This window comes from Symphalangus syndactylus, chromosome 7 (assembly GCF_028878055.3).
Source record: "Symphalangus syndactylus isolate Jambi chromosome 7, NHGRI_mSymSyn1-v2.1_pri, whole genome shotgun sequence".
NCBI classification, from domain to species: Eukaryota; Metazoa; Chordata; class Mammalia; order Primates; family Hylobatidae; genus Symphalangus; species Symphalangus syndactylus.
This window is the reverse complement of record NC_072429.2, coordinates 39,481,764-39,501,883: the sequence shown is the minus strand read 5'-3', so window position 1 is coordinate 39,501,883 and position 20,120 is coordinate 39,481,764. Positions and strand designations below refer to the sequence as shown.

General features: G+C 38.8%; 1 protein-coding gene across 5 annotated transcripts in view; it reads left to right on the top strand.

Annotated features, from left to right (window-relative positions):
• The window catches only part of STK32A (serine/threonine kinase 32A), a 179,237-nt gene that overhangs the window by 92,525 nt on the left and 66,592 nt on the right, over positions 1-20,120 (top strand). For all 5 annotated transcript variants that reach the window (XM_055285743.2, XM_055285742.2, XM_055285741.2 and 2 more), the window contains exon 6: positions 16,233-16,270. In XM_055285743.2, coding sequence (XP_055141718.1) covers positions 16,233-16,270 — 38 coding nt within the window. The remainder of the gene's footprint in view (positions 1-16,232; positions 16,271-20,120) is intronic.

Here is a 20,120-nt window from a genome sequence, read left to right as displayed (position 1 = left end):
TATGTGAAAAAAATATGAGCCACATGAATGAATGATTGACCAGAAGTTCAGGCTTACGAATAGGAAATATTCAAATACAGGACATTAAATCCAAAGGTCTCAGACCTACTTGTACCTTGGTCTTTACATTGATCGTGTAATTTATCATCCAAACCAGGATACTCTGAGAGCTAAAGAGGATGCTATTAATATTAATAATTGCACTGGGAAGAGTCAAAAGCCATAAATAATCTAGGCAATTCAGGACCTATGTCAACATCATTAAGGCTTTTCAAGGCAGTTTTTTGGTTTTTTATTTTTCGTAGAGACAGGGTCTCCCTATGTTGCCTAGGCTGGCCTTGAACTCCTGGGCTCAAGCAATCCTCCTGCCTCAGTCTCCCAAAACTCTGGGATTACAGATGTGAGCCACCATGCCCAGCTTCAAATAGACATTTTAATTCTGACAGTGTTCTGATAACCAGGATTTTCTGTTCTCAGAATACCAGATTATCAATTTGAAATGGTGTCAAATAGCTTTTTAAAAAATGTACATGGTAAAAGAAGCAGTGATCCCTTTGTTTAAGGAATTTAAATGATAATAACTTTGGCAACCTGAGACTAGGGCTCCTGGGCCAGAGAGTGCAAAAAGCAATACAGAAGAGATATAGGCTGCTCAATACTGTAATTCTTTTTAAAATCTCCTTCTTCAAAAGAATCAGCACGATTCATGTTGTATTTGATTTCAAGATAACAAAACACCTTTTAGTTACTTAGAAAGATTAGATTGTAAAATACATGCTGAGTCTCTAGAAATTAAAAGTGAGAATGAAAAAAAGAATCAATGAAAGTATAGTAGATCTCCCGGACAAGGAGACAACATCTGCATAAAACTGAAGATATAAAATATGTGACTTCCTACTTTTAGATTAAAATCTACATTTTGCCTTTGGACATGGTAGAAGATTCAAAATTACCCGTAAACAGTCGGCAATACGTGGAAGTAGGAGCAGCAGTAGGCTGCTGTTTGCTTAGGGCTTCCTGGATACCAGGCTGCCTGCTAAGCACTTGTGAGTTATTTTACTCAGTCTTCCCATAGCTCCAGGAGGTTGATGGCACTTTGTCCCCATTTTACCATTGATGAAACTCTGGTTCTGAAAAATTACTTGCCCAAGGTTGCATGGCTAGTAAGTAGGGAAAGCATCATATTTAGAAAATGCAGAGCTCTTCACCACTCTCAGCATGGCTGCAGCTCTGAGGGGAGCACGGGACACCCATGTATGGCCACCAGCCTCATGCACCCACAGACGGAAGTGGTACATGTGGAATGGACAGACAGAGAACATCCTAAAACTGGAAGCTAAATTGTGTGAGAAAGACAAGTACTTCAGAGAAGTTGGTTTGGAGTAAGAAAGCAAGTCTCATGAGAGCTCTGAGGGTGTAAAGGGGACTTTTAACAGCCAAAGCACACAGCAAGTCTAGCCTAGCAAGAGGAGCTGAATGGATGAAAGTCCTCACTTGTTTCACTGTGTTAACATAGAAGGGGCTCTTTTTAAAATTTTGTTTTCACTTCAGCTTTTCTGCCAGAAATGTCTAGTGTAGTGATGTTTTAAAAGAAAAAACCGTAAGATCTGTTTCTGCCACAAATCCCCATTAAGACATAAATGGAGTTTTATTTTGTGGATATTTAAAAATCCATGGACTTGAACTTTTGGTAGTTTCCCAAATATGTAGAATATTCAGCTAGTTTTCTTCAATTTCAGAATCTTTCTTTTCTATCATTGTTAAAGACGCAGGGTTGCACAATAACCATTAAGTTTGAATTGTGCAATTAGACAACTTTCTTATTAGTCAAGAAGTCAAACTTTTTGTGTGAGTACAGCTTGAAAATCAGCTTTAGTTTCCAAAGAATGGCCAGTTTGAAGTATAATACTCTCTTTTGCTTACTTGAAATCTGCAAATAAATGCTTTAAATTATGGACAAAGTGATTATTTGCTTTTATTTAAAAAATAAGGAAAACAAAACTCATTACAATCTCTTCTACAGGGTTAGTACTACTCTAATTGTTGATTGCCACAGCCTCTCCAATGAACAATCTGGTGGAAAGTAATTATTTAATATTATAATCCAAAGACAAATTTCTGTTTACTCCCTTGTCAGATCTTAAAGAAGACTCAATTATGAATTTAAGCTAATGAGATGGATTGTTTGGGACAATTAAATAGTAAGTCATTTTGGGCCAAAATACCATTTGAGAGGATGGTTGATTGTTTTTTCCCTCTGAGAATTACCCCCCACTATAACGAGGTTATAACTCACTGTTTGCTAAATTTTTATAGGAACAAGATAAAAAATCTAATTAGAGTAATTTGTGTAAGTAATTGCAGTACAACAGAGAGAGTTGCAAAAATTTCATTTCCCATTGAGTACTGAAATGTTGAAGAGAAATAAAAGAAAATTTATGGCTGTGTAGAAAAACACAGGATGGTATTTTTATTTATCACCTTTACCTTCTTTGCTGTACTCATTGGAACCAACAACTGATTCCAGGTTCATCTTAGGGACTGTATAAGATGCAGATAGAAATTATTTTTCACACCTGACCTCTTGGGCTGGAGTAGCTGCTTATGAGAAGTTCCTATCATTCTTCTAGAAATCAGTACCTTGACAATGAAGAAAAAAATCTTATGAATAATGCTTCTAGTCCAAATATTTATTCAAAAATTATTTATTGGGTACCTATTTGCCAGTGTTCTGAATGCCAGCCTCCCATGGGGAACAAGACAATCCCCCTGTCATATGAAGTTGTTAATATTATAGTGTGAAAAATAGTCAAGTAAACACTTCAACATTAATATCAAAAGGCTTTCAAATGTTGTGGCATGTGCCATAAAGAATGAAAGCTGTTATGTGCATATCCTGAGCTATGCATGTGTGCCTGCATGCACGTGCGCACGCACACACACACACACACACACACACAATACGCTTAGTTGCATCTTCCCAATGCTCATGGTTATGCCTCTAATTGTAGCCTCTGGACCATGATATTCTATATAAAAAGCTGTCTTCTCCTCTCCAATCTTAAGCCCTCATAGGTGGATACTACACCTCACTTATGTTTTAATCTCCAGCAACTTGCACTGGATCTAAACTAGAGTGCTTGCTGGATAATTCAATGACTGAACAAATGAATGAGGATGGTATGTACATGTAACCATTGGGTGAGTGCAGAAGGTAAAAGTTGCTGTGGAGGATGTCATCTTCAGCAAATTCTCAATTTATTCCACACATTCCTCCATGTGTCCACAACATGTGGGGTTCTGGGATGCCTTTCCACCATGCTGGATTAGTTTTGTATGCTGTGTAACAAATTCCCACAGACCCAGTGACCAGAAAGAACATACCTTTATCAGCTCGCAGTTTCTTTGGGTCAGGTGTCTGGGCACAGTCTAGTTGGGTTCTCAGCACAGCTGCCATTAAGGTGTCAGCCAGAACTGGGTTCTCTTCTGGAGGCTGAACTGGGCAAGAATCCACTTCCAAGCTCAGTCAGAATGTTGGCAGAAGGTATCTCCTTGTGGCTGTAGGGCTCATGGTGGCTACTTTCTTCAAATTTAACAAGAAGAAGAATACTGTAGAGTGAGTTGGCTAGCAAGACAACAGAGTACATATACTTGAATAATGATATATAACGTTGTAACGTAACTCAGTCACAGAAGTGAGACCATCACATCTGCCGTGTAATGTCGGTTAGAAACAAACCATGGAACCAGTCCATGCTGAGGGGCTGGAAATTATGCAAGGGTGTGAACACCAAAAGCTGGGAATCCTGGGGGTCACCATACAGTCTGTTCACATTTCCTCTAAAGAAGTTGCACTGCATCACAGTTCCATACCAATTTCTGCTATGACCTTAAATATAGCCCTGAACTTCCCTGTCAAGGAAGAAGTGAAGAGGTTTCAACAAGTGATCAGAAATGATTCTTTTATATCTAAGATTCTAGGATGATTTCCTCTCTGCCCTGGTAGGTTGCTCTTCAAAGTATGACCTCCTCATTTTTTATCTGCTCTACCACACACTCGTTCCCCTCCATCACACACTCATTCCCCTCCAGGAAGGCTGCCCAACTGTAATGACCTGTCTAGAGACACTGTGATAGTGACTTGTGATAAATGGCTATTAGCACATTTACCAATCAAGGTCTTGTTTGCAATTTGGTTGTGGGCCAAAATTATGTTTGTTTTAACGGAGGTCTTTAGTTTATTTCAGGCAGAGATCTGGGCTGGAATGTCACCTTTGTGTCTAATTCTCACACACTCTACTATCTTAGCAGTCACATTTTATTTTCTTGAGATGATAATTTATAAGAAAAAATAAGAACTTTCTGCAGCTAATCATTTTAGTCAATGATCATTGAGCGACAGGTGAACTCCTACTAAATAAATTTGCCAACACAGTGACACCTCAGGTTTCTGAAGCATGTGGGAATGAGTCATCTGGAGAGATGTTTTTCTAATTCCTGGAAGTATTTCAGAGTTTTTAACTATTTAATTTATACTACAAAGTACCTATGGCACTTTTTTAATGACTTAATAGGAGCTATCACTTATTGCTTATACCAAGAACTGCGTACTGTGCTAATTGGCAGGTTCCACACACCACCTAACTTGATAATCAACAATTCTCTGAGGGGATTAAGCAACGTGCCAATATACAGTCAGTATATGGGGACCAGATTCAAATGTAGAATTGCCTTCTTCAAAGGCCCTGTTCTAAATATAGACATCCTTACTTTCACTCTTATAATAATAAGATACCCTTAAGATCAGATGAGCTGTTCAGTGCTGTTTACCGAATAGCATAAAACTTCAGTTTAGATACATATTTTAGTGGGTAGGCACTATATGTTAATTTGTGCTCCCTCAGAAAGATTTGTTGAAGTCCTAACCTCCAGTGCCTCAGACTGTGATATTTTTTGGAAAGAGGGTTTTTACCCAGATAATCAAGTTAGAATGAGGCCCCTTAATGTAGGCCCTAATCCAGTATGACTGGTGTCCTTATGAAAAGAGGAACTTTGGACACAGAGGAGCATACACAGAGTGAAGATGATGGGGATGTAGAGAGACACAGGGAGGATGACAGGTGAAGATGGGGGATTGGTATGATGGGTCCACCAGCCAAGGAATGCCAGAGATTGCCAGCAAACCCACAGAAGCTGGAAGAGGCCTGGGAGGAGTCTGCCTGAGAAGTTTCAGAGGGAGCATGGGCCCTGCTGGCATCTTGATTTTGGACTTTCTACCTTCAGAACTGTGAGAAAATAAATTTCTGTGTTCTTCAAGCCACTGTTTGTGTTACTTTGTGACAGCAGTTCTAACAAATGAATATACTAAATACATTTTTATTGTTTTCTTTGCTGCTAATATTTTAATCTTTGCTTCTCTAGTAGGTGCTACTCAGAGCACCTTCTGTCCTCACTCCTAACATGCTGCTTACAATACATTATGGGATAGAAGACCAAGTGACAAAACTTGTTAGTATTGTTTGTAAAATTAAACTAATCCAAGAGAATATTCAGTAAGTCAAGTCCATTGGCTTTAGTATACGGTAACCTATTTTAATGTTGCCAGAGACTATCTTTGCTTACTTTTGTATTTCAGGTTTGGGAAGATATTTTCAGTATCTGTGGCTTTTTTTTTTTATACCGTTTCTCTTGTCCAAGGTGTTTTGTTTTGCTTTTATATATCTATTAGGAAAGTTAAATCTTTTCCATTTTACCAAAGCTACATGTCCAGTATGAGAACATTTAAAGTCTAAAAATTATCTGATTACTTATATTGTATGTGTTCTGCTTGATGCTGGCTTTCTTTCAGTGTATTGATAATAGTTTCTGTTTGTTGCAGTGGAATAATAGACTTTGGTTTAAGCTATCATCTGTGGAGTGCTTAAGAAAATGCCCTTTCTTTTTGTTTTGGTAAATCTTCTTTTCAGTAGACCACAAGCCCTTGCAAATGTTCTTTTTTTCTAACTCCCATAGCAGAAGGGCCACTTGAGCCTCAAAACAAAACGGCAGTGCAGTAATGAGGGTATTAGGTTGATGTGTTCTATTCAGCACCTGCTCCCGAGCTACCGAATAATGAATGAGCATGAATTACACATTGTGAAAACAGGAGAATCTGCCTTCTTTGTGTTGTATGCATCAATTTGTGAAAACCTATGTGAAAAGGCAAAGAGGACTGCTTGTGTACAGGTTAACATTTAACTAGACTGGCAGAGCTTTTAATAATTTCTATAAGGTTAAGGGCTTCGTTAATATGCAACCTGTGATTTGGTCCAAGTTAAATTTTACTTAGCCCAGAATACATTATAATATAAAGCTTAAACTTTATTCTTTCAGGTTTAGTCATTTAACATGTAATATTGATCAATTATGCATGTTGGACACAGAGCTCTGAATAGAGCTTTGAAATATAAAACTATGGTTTTAGTCCTCTTAGAGCTATGATGTTTGGTAGGTTAGGTGAAGTAGACACATTTTTTACTTATAATATTTTCAGCTTACAATGGATTTATCAGTGCGTAACCCATTGTAAGTTGGGAAGCATCTGTACAATGGTATAGATGTATATAATGCATATAGTTTTATATCCTTTTAAGACATAATATGAAGATATTTTATTTGCTCAAACCTTGTTATGCAGTTTTCCACTGTGATATTCACATGCTGACAGTGAGGCTATTTGCATGGTGTTTATCACCAGCAGTGAACAGCAGCATTTGAATTATGTAGTGGCTTTGCCAGTTACCAGTGGGGCAACTTGGGCAAGACACTCAGCACCTCTGAACCTCATTTGTTTTATCAGTAAAACATATACATGCTTCACAGGCTGTGGTGAGGATATATTCTAATGAATATACAGTCTTACATAAAAACATTCAATAAACTCTAGCTACTCATTTATATTAATTTATTATACCCATTTGCTTTGAGTTATCTTCTTTGCAATAAGCTGTGGGAAAAACTTACTGTTCCTTCTCATACTCCAGTATACATCATCACCCAAATCATTATACATTCTTATATAATGTAAACATTAAGAAAGAACAATAATCTTACTAAAAAGCAGAGTGTGGTATGGTAGAGAGATTAAGAGGCTTTGGAATAGTTACATCAGGGATCAATTTGTGAGTTGTATGACTTCAGGCAAATTAATAAACTGAATTTCTTTAAATTTTGTTAACTAGGTATAATAACATTATCTATAAGAAAGCAGGAAAAATATGAACAGCTCCTATTATAATGCTTGTAAAATCAGCAGTGCTTAATAAATGGAAGCCACACTGCGATTTTCCAGATAATTGTGAAACACTTATGGGCCATTACAAAACCATAGGAAATTAGAAGTGAGGAGTAATTTGGAGGTTGACAAGCCCTACCTTCATCTAAAGGCAGAATTTCTTCTGCAGTCTCCCTAACAAGGAATCATCATACCTCATGGATGGGATAGTCACTACCAAATAAAGTAGTTCATTTTCAGACATGCGTAATCTTAGAAAGTTCTTCTGTTGATTCACAATTAGCCTTATGGTTCTGTTGCTGCCTATTGGAGTTTTACTAAGTGTACAGTCACGCAGGGCTTCCACTCAGTCACCGCCCACTAGTACTGTTGTACTGGTAATTTATGGATGGCATCCATTCTTACTGGTCCATGTCCCATTCTGATTTGTGTTTGTGCCATTTTTAAGTGTTTTGAATATTAACCCCATTTTTAAGTGTTTTGAATATTAACCCTGGTATCAGATAAACATGGAGTCCTGACTTTTTCCATAATCATGAATAACAGTGGAATAGTTACATCAGATTTGTGTGCCACTGTAGTCCCATCTATGAAATAGGGATAATAATTGTACCTAGTTCATAAGGTTGTTTGAGGATAGTGTGGAATAAAGTATAAAAAGGGCTTAGCCTGGTTTCTCAAATATTGCAATAAATGAAACTTAGCATCATCATGCTGTCACAATGGTTCAATGGTAATTGAAAACATCGATTCATCATTTAACATCCTCAGCTTATCAGTTTCTCACTATCTAGCTCTTCTTACACTGGACACTTCCTAATTATTTGTTCAATGTTTTCTGGAAGTTAGTTGAACAATTACTGTGTGCCAGATACTACACAGTAGTCTCCCTTGATGCATGAGGGATACGTTCAAGACCCCCAGTGGATACCTGAAACTGCAGATATTTCCAAACCCATATGTACTATGTTTTTTCCCTTTTGTACATACCTATGGTAAAGTTTGATTCATAGGGTAAGAGATTAACAATAATAATGGAACAATTATAACAATGTGTGGAGTAAAAGTATGTGAATGCAGTCCCTCTCTCAAAGCATCTGATTGTACCGTACTTACCTATTTTTGGACCACAGTTGACTGTGGGCAACAAAGTAAAACTGCAGATAAGAGGGGATTACTACACTACGAGTTTTACATGTACTATTTAACTAAATCATTACAACTCTATAAAGTAGATATGATTATTGTCCTCAGTTACAGTTGTGGAGGGCTGAGTCTCAGAAAGTTTTATTACCGACATGGTTTTGGTCCCAACAGAAAACCTCATAATGGTTTAAACAAGAAAAGAGATTTATTATCTTACAAAATCAGAAAATCCGGATGTGTGCTGGACTTAGAGGGTATCTTGATTCAACAACTCAGCAGTATCACCAACTAGCTGGTTTTTTTCACTCTCTTCTCTCCTTTCCATGTGGCCACTTCATCCTCAGCTTGTTCCTCCATGTGATTGCAAGAAAGCTGCCTGCTCCCCAGGGCTCCATGCTAAATTCTTTAAATCTAAAGAATCACACTCCTTCTCAAAACTTTCCCCAGGACAGCAAGGAAGCTTTTTCCTCAGAAGCCCAGAACATAATTCTTTCTGATACTCAGTGGCTTAAATTGGGTCATCAGCCCATCCCTGAACCAATAACAGGGCCTGTGAGATGGGATAACTCTTACTCAGGCCTGACTCACATAATCCTTCCCTACAGTCAGGGTGGAGTAGGTTTCCCAAAGCACACAAAATACAGTGTGTGTGTGTGCATGTGTGCGTGAATGTGTGTGTTACAGAGAAGTGAAAATACCCAGTTGAAAATCGAAATGATGATTAAGAGAATGAAGAATGCATATGAGAAAGGTAATCAAAATGACCATTAGTAAGCTGCATAGTCGAGATTTGAGCTTTGGTCATTTGACTACAGAATTAATACTCTTAAACCTCTACTAGCTACTGCTTCCCATATCAACCTAGAAATCCCTGGGGTTGGATAGGACCATTTGTGTTTGAGACTATTACCAACATTACTAAGATACTCATGCAACCTAAAGCATATATATGTGAAGTGTGTATACGTACACATATATATATATACGTACACACTCATACACTACATACGGTATAGCCTATACAGGGCTCATGTTTAATCTGCATACACTGGTCTGGCCATATCAGTTGTATTTCAGTGTATTGGCTGATGAAGAGGTCATGCCTGAGCTTTCCTGCTACTCCAGCCCCTTTTCCAATATCCCCCTCATCCCCCAACCCCTCCCTCCCTTGACCCAGCAACTGAAGTGCTAACTCCTGGCCCAGGAGAGGTCCTTCAGGGCACTGCTCCTGGGCTTCCATCAGCATCCCTTCTGATGAAAGGATGACTGTGCTGTTCTGGTTGTTAAATATTTTGTCTATCACTTCTGGCTATTTGTAAATATTATACTTACATGGAATACTATATATTCCCACTATATTTCAGTAAACTTTAGTATGCTAAGCTCTAGAGAGTTTAGATCATTTGTCCAAGATTACATAATGAGTGACTGGGATTACAACCAAAGATTGTGAGGTACAATCTTAGGAGGATGATACCTAGTCTTTAATCATCTAACCCTGACAGCCTTTCACTTCTGCCCCCTATTCCAAACTGTTTTTCCTTATAATTTTCCCTCACTCCCTCTTAACATAGGTCTGTTTTTTGAGACCAATAGCCCATGTGTGACACCCTAAATAATATGTTACAGAATTATATGTATAATATTTTTCCCCTCTCCAGAACTTGGCGATGGCCCAGTCTAAGAGACTGTTATGTGGCAAAGAATTAAATACAAACTATGGACCATCAAAAGGCCGTGGGACGCTGAAGGAGTTGATTTTGGTTTGGATATACTGATTCCTTTGTTTGCTATTTTCATGTACACATACTGGTATAGGATTGCAGGGTGAGCAACTTGACTCCAGGGGAGGCACAATGAAGGGATGTAATTAGCCTGTTAACTCTGCTAATGTCTTGTAAAGTCATTCAAGTGAGAACAGCAGATACGTCAATTCCTCCTTGGATCCTGCCACAAGGAGCATTGTATTTCCACTCTGCTATTTATAGTTCTCACAGCTGGAATCAGCTGGTTCAGCAGGACGTGGCTCTTTTTTTTTTTTTTTTTTATCAAACCAAGATGCAATGAAGAATTTCCAAAGTATGCGTCCTAGAATTTCCCTTTATCACCCCCAAAATTCCATAGTCCCTCTGAAATCATAGGCTCATAACAGGCATAAATCACTTCTTATTTATTACTCTTACTCTAATACATATGCATACACTTACTGGAAATTCAAGTTTCTTAGTTGGCCAGTGGTAAATGTGGCGCATCTGGCACACAGGGTTTGTTTGGGTTGTTTTGGGGGTGGGGATTGGTTGTTTTGCTTTGTTTTGTTTTCTCTTCTCTTCTTAGGGGAAAAAGACATGCAGGGCTTAGTCTTCCAAGAATTTGAGAAACCAGGGGGCCAGGATTCATTCACTTTTATGACAAACAGTTACTCGAGCACCTACTTTATTCTTGGGTACTTTTATGAGTCCAGGGGCTGCTGCATTGAACAATACAGAAAAGAAGTCCTTTCACTTAGAACTTACATCCTAGTGGGGGTTGGGGGTTGAGAGAATGAAGCATTATTACAAAGAATGTTAAAAGTGAACTATGGGCAGGAATTGAGGATATGAGTTTTGATGTATAAAGAAAAAGTGACAAGGTCAATAATTGGTGGTCTTAGTGTGATAGATATGCCAATTTGGAAATTGTATTGGATAAATGCTAGTCAGGGGCTAGGCTGTAGTTATGACAAGGGGATGATTAAGGAAGTGAGAATAAGGAAACTATTGGTGTGGGATGGATGAAAAGATTATTGGAGGCAAGTCAAGGAACTGAGAGGCCAGGGTGTCAGATGGAGCATTCATGTAGACACTGAAGTCACCAAGAATGATAAATAACAAGTAAGAGGGAATTCATCATTAGCTATCTGCTTATGATATTGATGTGTTTTGGCTGTGTCCCCATCCAAATCTCATCTTGAATTGTAGCTCCCATAATCTCCATTTGTCATAGGAAGAATGCAGTGGGAGTTAATTGAGTCATGGGGGTGGGTTTTTCCAATGCTGTTCTTGTAATAGTGGGTGAGTCTCATGAGATATGATGGTTTTATAAAGGGCAATTCCCCTGCACATGGTCTCTTGCCTGCCTCCACGTAAGAGGTGCCTTTGCTCCTCCATCACCTTCTGTCATGATTGTGAGGGCTCCCCAGCCATGTGGAACTGTGAGTCTGTTAAACCTCTTTTTCTTTATAAATTACCCAGTCTTGGGTATGTCTTTATTAGCAGTGGGAGAATAGACTAATAAAGCCAATTGGTATGAGGAGTGGGGCACTGCTGTAAAGATACCCAAAAATGTGTAAGCAACTTTGGAACTGGGTAACAGGCAGGAGTTGGAACAGTTTGGAGGGCTCAGAAGAAGATAGGAACATGTGGGAAAGTGTGGAACTTCCTAGAGACTTGTTGAATGGCTTTGACCAAAATGCTGATAGTGATATGAATGAAAAAGTCCAGGCTGAGGTGGCCTCATGTGGAGATGAGGAACTTACTGGGAACTAGAGCAAAAGTGATTCCTGCTGTGCTTTAGCAAAGAGACTGGTGACATTTTTCCCCTGCCATAGAGATCTGTGTAACTTTGAACTTGAGAGAGATAATTTAGAGTATCTGGTGGAAGAAATTTCTAAACAGCAAAGCATTCAAGAGGTGACTTGGGTGCTCTTAAAAACATTTAGTTTTGTTCATTCACAAAGATATGGTTTGGAATTAGAACTCATGTGTAAAAGAAAAGCAGGGAATAAAGTTCAGAAAATTTGTAGCCTGATGATGGAATAGAAAAGAAAAGCCTATTTTCTGAGGAGAAATTCAAACTGGCTGCAGAAATTTGCATCAGTAATGAGGAGCAAAATGTTAATTGCCAAGACAATGGGGGAAATGTCTCCAGGACATGTCAGAGGTAGCCCCTCCTATCACAAGCCCTGTGTCCTGGGAGGAAAAATGGTTTCATGGGCTGGGCCCAGGGCCTTGCTGCTTTCGTAGTTTCAGGACTTGCTGCCCTGCATCCCAGCTGTTTCTGAAGGGGCCAACATACAGTTCAGACCATTGCTTCAGAGGGTGTAAGCCCCAAGCCTTGGTAGCTTACACATGGTGTTGGGCATGTGGATGCACAGAAGTCAAGAATTGAGGTTTGGGAACCTCTTCCTGGATTTCAGAGGATGTATGGAAATGCCTGGATGTCCAGGCAGAGGTGTGCTACATGGGCAGAGGCCTTACAGAGAACCTCTGCTAGGGCAGTGTGGAAGGGAAATATAGGGTGGGAACCCACACACAGAGTTCCCACTAGGGCACCACCTAGTGGAGCTGTGAGAAGAAGGCCATCATCTTCCAGACCCCAGAATGGTAGATCCACCAACAGTTTGCACCATGTGCCTGGAAAAGCTGCAGACATACAATGCCAGCCAGTGAAAGCAGCCAGGAACGGGGCTGCACCCTGGAAAGCCACAGAGGTGGAGCTGCCCAAGGTTGTGGGAGCCCACATCTTACATCAGCGTGACCTGGATGTGAGACATGGAGTCAAAGAAGATTATTTTGGAGCTTTAAGATTATACTGCCCTGCTGGATTTCAGACTTGCATGAGGCCTGTAGCCCCTTTGTTTTGGCCAATTCCTCTTATTTGGAATGAGTGTATTTACCCACTGCCTGTAACCCCATTGTATCTAAGAAGTAACTAACTTGCTTTTGATTTTACAGGCTCATAGGCAGAAGGGACTTACCTTGTCTTAGATGAGACATTGGACTGTGGACTTTTGAATTATTGCCAAAATGAGTTAAGACTTCGGGGAATTCCCAGAACTGAGGGTTCCTCCCCATTTTAGACCATATAGGTAGCTTCCAGACATTGCCAAGGCATTTGTAAACTGTCATGGTGCTGGTGAGAGTGTCTTTTAGCATGCTCATGTATTATAATTAGTGTATAATGAGCAGTGAGGATGACCAGAGATCACTTTTGTCACCATCTTGGTTTTGGCCAGCTTCTTCACTGCATCTTATTTCTATCAGCAGGGTCTTTATGACCTGTACCTTGCAAAAACAGTCTTGCTGATTACTAAATTCCTATCTCACCTATTCAAGATGGGGTCACTCTGGTCTGAATGCCCCTGATAAAGAGAATCCACACTGTTCAAATATCCCCAGTTGATTCTGAAGCATATCCAGGCTTATTAGCCACTAAGTTAAAATGTATTATAGACTACTGTCAATGAAAGAAACATTTTGTAAGTTATTTCATATTTATTTTTACTTGAGAAGACTGAAAAGGTAAAGAAGTGGTGCTAAAATTTAGAACTCGAAAATTTCAACTTGCTCTAGTAGGAATTTTACTAGAGCACACTAAGTTTCTTTTCATTTTCTCTCTCCTGGTATATGAATAAACAACCTTCCATACTGCAATTTACCCTGTAGTGAATTAGATGTTACCCTATTATATTTTGGAGAAACTATATAGTTAGAATCTAAGCTTAGGTAACTTACTTTTATGCTTACAAATCCACTTTCTGTTATACATTTTTCTTAAATTTTTCTCATATTCTTTCTCTGAATTTGTGGTAAAAATACCCCTTTCCCATTCTATGTCATGGTTCTTTATGAAGCTTTCTCATCCTCTCCATCCCGAGGGAACTATGTCTCATTTATCTTTAGGTTTTCTGTGTCTTACTACAGTGACTTACCAAAGTAGGTAAATATCTGATGAATAAATGAATACAAGATTTAATTAAGAAGTTGTCACATTAAACTAATTGTTCCCTCTCTGATCTCTGTAATATTAAGTTTCAAAGTAGTTTCTGGGAAAAATAGTTAACACAATGATGTGTGGATTCAATAAATAAGAAAAATGGTGCTCAGGGATTTAACAGAAAGCTCATAAAATGTCAAATCCACAGCAATTAATTTCTCCCAGTAAGTCCTCATAAATTCAGGCCAAGAAATTTGATACTGATCTTGCCTCACTCAACTCTCATCCATCCTTGGTAGGGCTCCTCTGGGCCTCTTTCTCACCCGGCAAACAGTACCTGATACTCATTGGATGCAGATCTGAAAGAGGTGGAAAGAGCCCAACACCTGGTTTATCTCTAGCTTTATGGTGCAGAGAGTATTTGATGATGTGCCACAGTGCTCTGTATATACTGTTAGGATCAGCCTTCTTGAGTGCACTGGAATTTCTCTGGGTGTCGTTAAGTTCTTCATTTACTGACCATGAGGCACTGGGATAGAATATGATATTAATTAAGAAACCATCCTTGACATCATGATCCACTTGGAAAACTTGCAGAGATTAGAAAAATTTTTTGAGTAGGGATTTTGCTTTATTGCCCAGACTGGAGTGCAGTGGCTATTCAGGGCACAGTCGTGCAATGCAGCCTCAAACTCCTGGGCTCAGGTGATATCCCTCTGCCACCTCCTGAGTGGCTGGGACTATAAGTACACACCACTGTGCCTGGCAAGAATTTTTTTTTTAGGATGTTATAAGGCCTATAGTTAATTATTATTCCTAGGGTAGTTAGTGAAAAGATTTGGACATCTTTTACACACTGATGTACAGCAAGATAACTATAGTTAGGAACATTGTATTATATACCAGAAATTTCCTTTATCAAAGTATCATGTTGGCCACTTTAAACACACAATTTTTATTTTAAAATGACTGAAAAAATTAAAATAGCAAAGTAAAAAAAATTCATAGGAGAGCACAAAACCCACCTTCTCCCAATGAAGGGAGTAGTCTGGTGGTTAATACTTGGAGGACAGAATGATAGAGTTTGCAAAGCCTTGGTGAATATTATAGTAAGGAACACTACTGAATCAAAGAATCGCATTGTACTTTATAACAGCCCTCACTTTTCCACTCTCAGATTTTTACTGCCTTTCCCTAATGTACCATTGAAGCCCTTCAGCCTAAATTCATAGAATCCATTAGGGAAGAAATTCTGAAACAGGTTTTGGGAACACATTTTCAGCTTAGTCAAGTGGCTTTCATGCTGCTAGAATAAAAATACCTTAATCTTTGACAGACCAAGTCTGTCAGCTTACTCTTTACTTAAAAATATTAATGAGTAACAAGTCCCATATCAATAAACAGAAACAAGTGTGTGATAAAGTGTGATAAATGTTATGGTGGAAGAAGTATCCCATGTGGTCAGAATATATGGGATTAGGGGGGATTTGACCCAGAAGTGAAAAATCAGGAAGGCTTCCTGCAGGAAGTGGCATCTAAGCTGTGGGGTTAAGGGTGAATCTGTGTTGTCTGAGTGCACTGGTGACAGGACTCTAATTCAGGCAAAGCGACAGCAGGTGTGGATGTGAGGAGGCAAAGGGAGACGGGGTGGTTATATAACTACATTATCAACCATATTTTTCCCATTTATAGTCTTTAAGTTCACATCATCTGTGTAATTCTAGAGTTACACAAGAAAATGATGCTTAATACTACTAACATTACTTTATGGCAATGTAAATGCTTTATGTGATCCCATGGACCAATATCTACATGCTTAGATACAACATGCTATAGGAAGTTTAGAGTGTGAGTTTTTGAATGAGAGAGGCCTTGGTTCAGAGCCCAGTTCTTCCGTTTACTAGCTCTGTGACCTTGTGTTAAGCTTCAGTTTTCTGATTTAAAAATTGAGGATTTTCTGTCTCATAAATTTACTGTGAGAATTGAATGAGAAGATGAGTATTGAGAAGCTAGTACATGTTTCAACTCTAGTTAGCTTTCTTCAGCATTTTTTGCCCCTACCCCTTAGTTCTGTTTGTTTTATTGTGAGCAACTTTCTTTTTTCTTTTTACTCCTCTAGGGATATGAAGCCTGACAATATTTTACTTGATGAACATGGTAAGTGAGTGATTTGTTTGCAATCAAGTACATGACATGCATGTAGAAAAGTTGATTGTTCCCAGCAGAGGGGTATTACACATGAAAAAGGTATTTTGTTCTATTCATTTGAGCTCTACGTACAAACTCCTCATAGACAATAGGGGGAGCTTTATTACTTATGGCAGGTTATAGTACAACAATATACCCTTAAATCACATTGAATTTACCTAATGAGAAAATAATATTCTACTCAATTTTCTTCCACTACTATATTTCTTCAAGAAAACCATCACAACTTTTTAATGTTAGTTGGCCTTAATATAACACGCAATCACCTATTTTTTATGATGATACAGAAGGCCTCAAGCTGACAGCATTTGGCCAGCAATAGCATCTACCTAGACATTAATGACATTGTTTTGTTCTCATTGCATCTACTTTTATGCATTCCTTCTTATAAAAGGCAAATTGGTTTTACATTTGCAAATTGATTTTTACATTTACTTAATATCACAGAAGAATTCTTACATTTTAGGGTCATTGTAAAGACTGACCTAATACATGTAAAGTACTTGATGCAGTGACTGTCACAAAGAAATCACTCAATAAAAGTCTAATGTTGGTACAATTTCTATGAGGTGGCCATGGCTTTCTCCCCTTGGAAAGGAAGCTGGAACTGCTTCATCTTGTTTTATGCGGCTTTGTCTATGCTGGCAGATAACTAATATGTACCAATGTATCTCAGAAGAGATATCAAGTTTTCTGTTTAAAAATTTCAGTTTGAGAAAAATCAGTCAAAGAAAAACATAAGATAAAACTATATGTGCTATCTAGATTTGTGATATAGGGATATGGCAATAATCAAGATGGTGATAAGTGAATGATGAATTTCAAGAACTACTGATTATACCCTCTAGAATAAGCTTTAGCCCGCAGTGATTAAATGTGTACGGTTTCTTCCTAATATTTATTTGTGTGTATATTTGGATTTATTAGAACATCAGGGAAGATCTGTAGGGCACAAAGACTGTATGTTATAAACGTTAACAGTGTCAATAAGATCTTTGTTATGTCTTTAGAAGGCTGCTAGATGAGGAGAGTCCTAAATCTTAAAAGCTCCTTATTCAATTTTTACAAAAAGGATTTGCAAGTGGAATTGAAACTCCAAGTACCATCTATTGCTCATTATTTATTTACCTAGTTTTGAGCCTGATTTGCCTGATCCCACCTGTGCTCAGGGGGGCTAAGAAACACTGGTAATGACCTCTAATTTCAAAGCTCAGTGTCATTACTTATTTATGGACTGTCCAAAAAGATTTTTTCCACTTTCTTCCGATGCCTTATTTCTTCCTTACCTTTACTGCTTCTGACATTTGAAAACAGAGTCTCTGATTCTCAGAAATGTGAGCAATGGTGAGATTTAGCATGAAGGTGACTTTCTTTAAAATACCAGCTATCCAGAGCTAGGTACAGTGGCAGGCACCTGTAGTACCAGCTACTTGGGAGGCTGAGGCAGGAGGATCCCTTGAGCCCAGGAGTTTGAATCCAGCCTGGGCAGCGCAGAGAGACCCTGTTTCTTGTTGGGGGGAAAAACAATTACCACTAGCTTCTCTTCTAGCCTATAGAGGCCACCTTTGTGCAACTTAGGGAGAAGTGCTCCCCCTGCCCACCACAGCTTCCTGACAGCACGTGGCCCACCAAGGAGAACCCAAGTTGGGACTGAATCCTCATTTGCTCCCTCAGCTGGGTGTCTTTGTGCATGATTTCTGCTGTTCCACCATTTATAGAGGCCTTGAATGAAAGCACATAGGTCCTATCAATCCAACACTTTCCCAGCTTTACCCTCCATTCAGAGAACAGTCTTTTCATCCCAGGTCTCATCCATGGCTTCATTTTATTTCTATCATTAAGGCATCCTGTTCTCCTTCAGTCAACTTCTTCCTCCTCCTCATTTTCTTGGTGACTTGGTCATTGCAGATGAGGAAAAACGTGAAGAAGTCAATTAATCTTCAAGTTTAACCACCCTTAGAGACTATCCTTGTGAAAGATGAATTGTGTAACAGCGTGGTTAAGAATGTGACTTCTGGAGCCAGATTGCCTTCACTCAAAACACACTTCACTCATTTCCTAGCCCTGAGAGCTTTGACAAGTTGCCTAAACTTTGTCTTAGTTTTTCCAGGGATCAAAAGAATACTTACATCTCAGGGTCATTGTAAAGACTGACCTGATACGTGTGAAGTATTGGATGCAATGACCGTCACAAAGAAATCGCTCAATAAAAGTCTAATATTAGTACAATTCTTCTGAGGTAGTCATGGCTTTCTTTCCTTGGAAAGGAAGCTGGGACTGCTTCATCTTGTTTTACGTCTCTTTGTCTATGCTGACACATACCTAATATGTACCAAATCTCTACCAGATAGAATCTGTAAAAGTTGTCTTTCCTAAATAATTATTTTAATTTCAGAAATGATATACCAAATATTCTGCTTGTCTACTTGTTAGATCTTGTATTTAAACCATTTTGTTTATCCCTTCATCCTCAGGTAACTACACTTTCCGTGTACATTCTGCTGTCTTTCACGTGTGCAGGGGGCAAGGGTGCAGTCATGACATTTTAGTCTTGGTGGAGCTGGGGCTCTGTTGCCTACAGAATACAAGCCATCATTCCAGTGTGCCGGAGAGAGTCTCAGTCTGCCCCTATTATCTGGTGTCTTATTTACAATGACTGCTTTCATTCTCAAGGCTTTTTTAAAATTTGGTCAGTGAATTAAGAAGAGGCTTTTCTGTATTATATTCCTACCCTGAACTCAACTTGAAAATCAATTGCTTTGGGAAGGATTGTGTATGAATGGTACAGAAGTGAGCAAACAAAAAAGACTGAGAGCCATTTTCTAAACAGTGCCTTAGGGATCTCTTTCTGGAGATAATTTTTTTGAAGTTGTTTACTTTGTTCAGATTCTGAAAAAGTAGGACTCTCAGACATTACTCAAGGAACATAACTAACCACTTTTCAATGAATAAATTCCTGTTGTTCACCTCTCCCCAGCTCGTTATGTAGAGCTGATCTTGTGAGAATCAGCTGAACCACGAATCAATGCCTGCCTTTTAGAGTGTCTGCTGGTGTGACTTTCCATGTGGAGTTCATATTTGAAGACCTCATTTGCCTTCTCCATCTCCATTTATAATATTTCATCCCTGATGGGCTGTCGCATGGGCCTCTTATGTGGAAATTGTAGCCACTGTGAAGGGTAACCACCTGTCTCTCTGGTGCCCCCTATGCACATCCCTACAAGTGAGCTATGTATCACACCATGCTGCTCACATTTTAATGCAACACGATTCAGTAAAAGGCAGAAACTTTTATTCTTACTGACTCATATTCTTTATATTCATCTGAAAAGACTGACATTTAAAGGAGCCAATTGTAAAATGGGAAATCCACTGTGTGAATATTTCTTGTACATCACAATTTGCCTTAAACATGTTTTTAACTTAGAGCACATCTGTACTGTTCTCCCCAAATGTCCCATTTACTAGTTCAGAGCAAGATGGCATTAGGTCTTGAGTGACTCCTGATCCACTATCCTAATGTATATTTTCATTTCCTACCAATTTAAGTACCCCATCCAATTCTATCAATTCCATAGTGCCTAAAATTCTTGTATTTTTCTTATGCAGGAAATGCTACAACTAGAGGAACAGTAATGTCTGCCTGACATATCAGAGAAAATGACAATTATGTCATCATCTGTCACTTAGGTTTCTTAATATCATCCTGTTACAAGGAATAGAGGCAAAAACTCAGTGTAGGAGGTGAGAAAAAACTGAGTCTGCCATCTTAACAGCCTTTTCATTGCAGAGTCTCAAA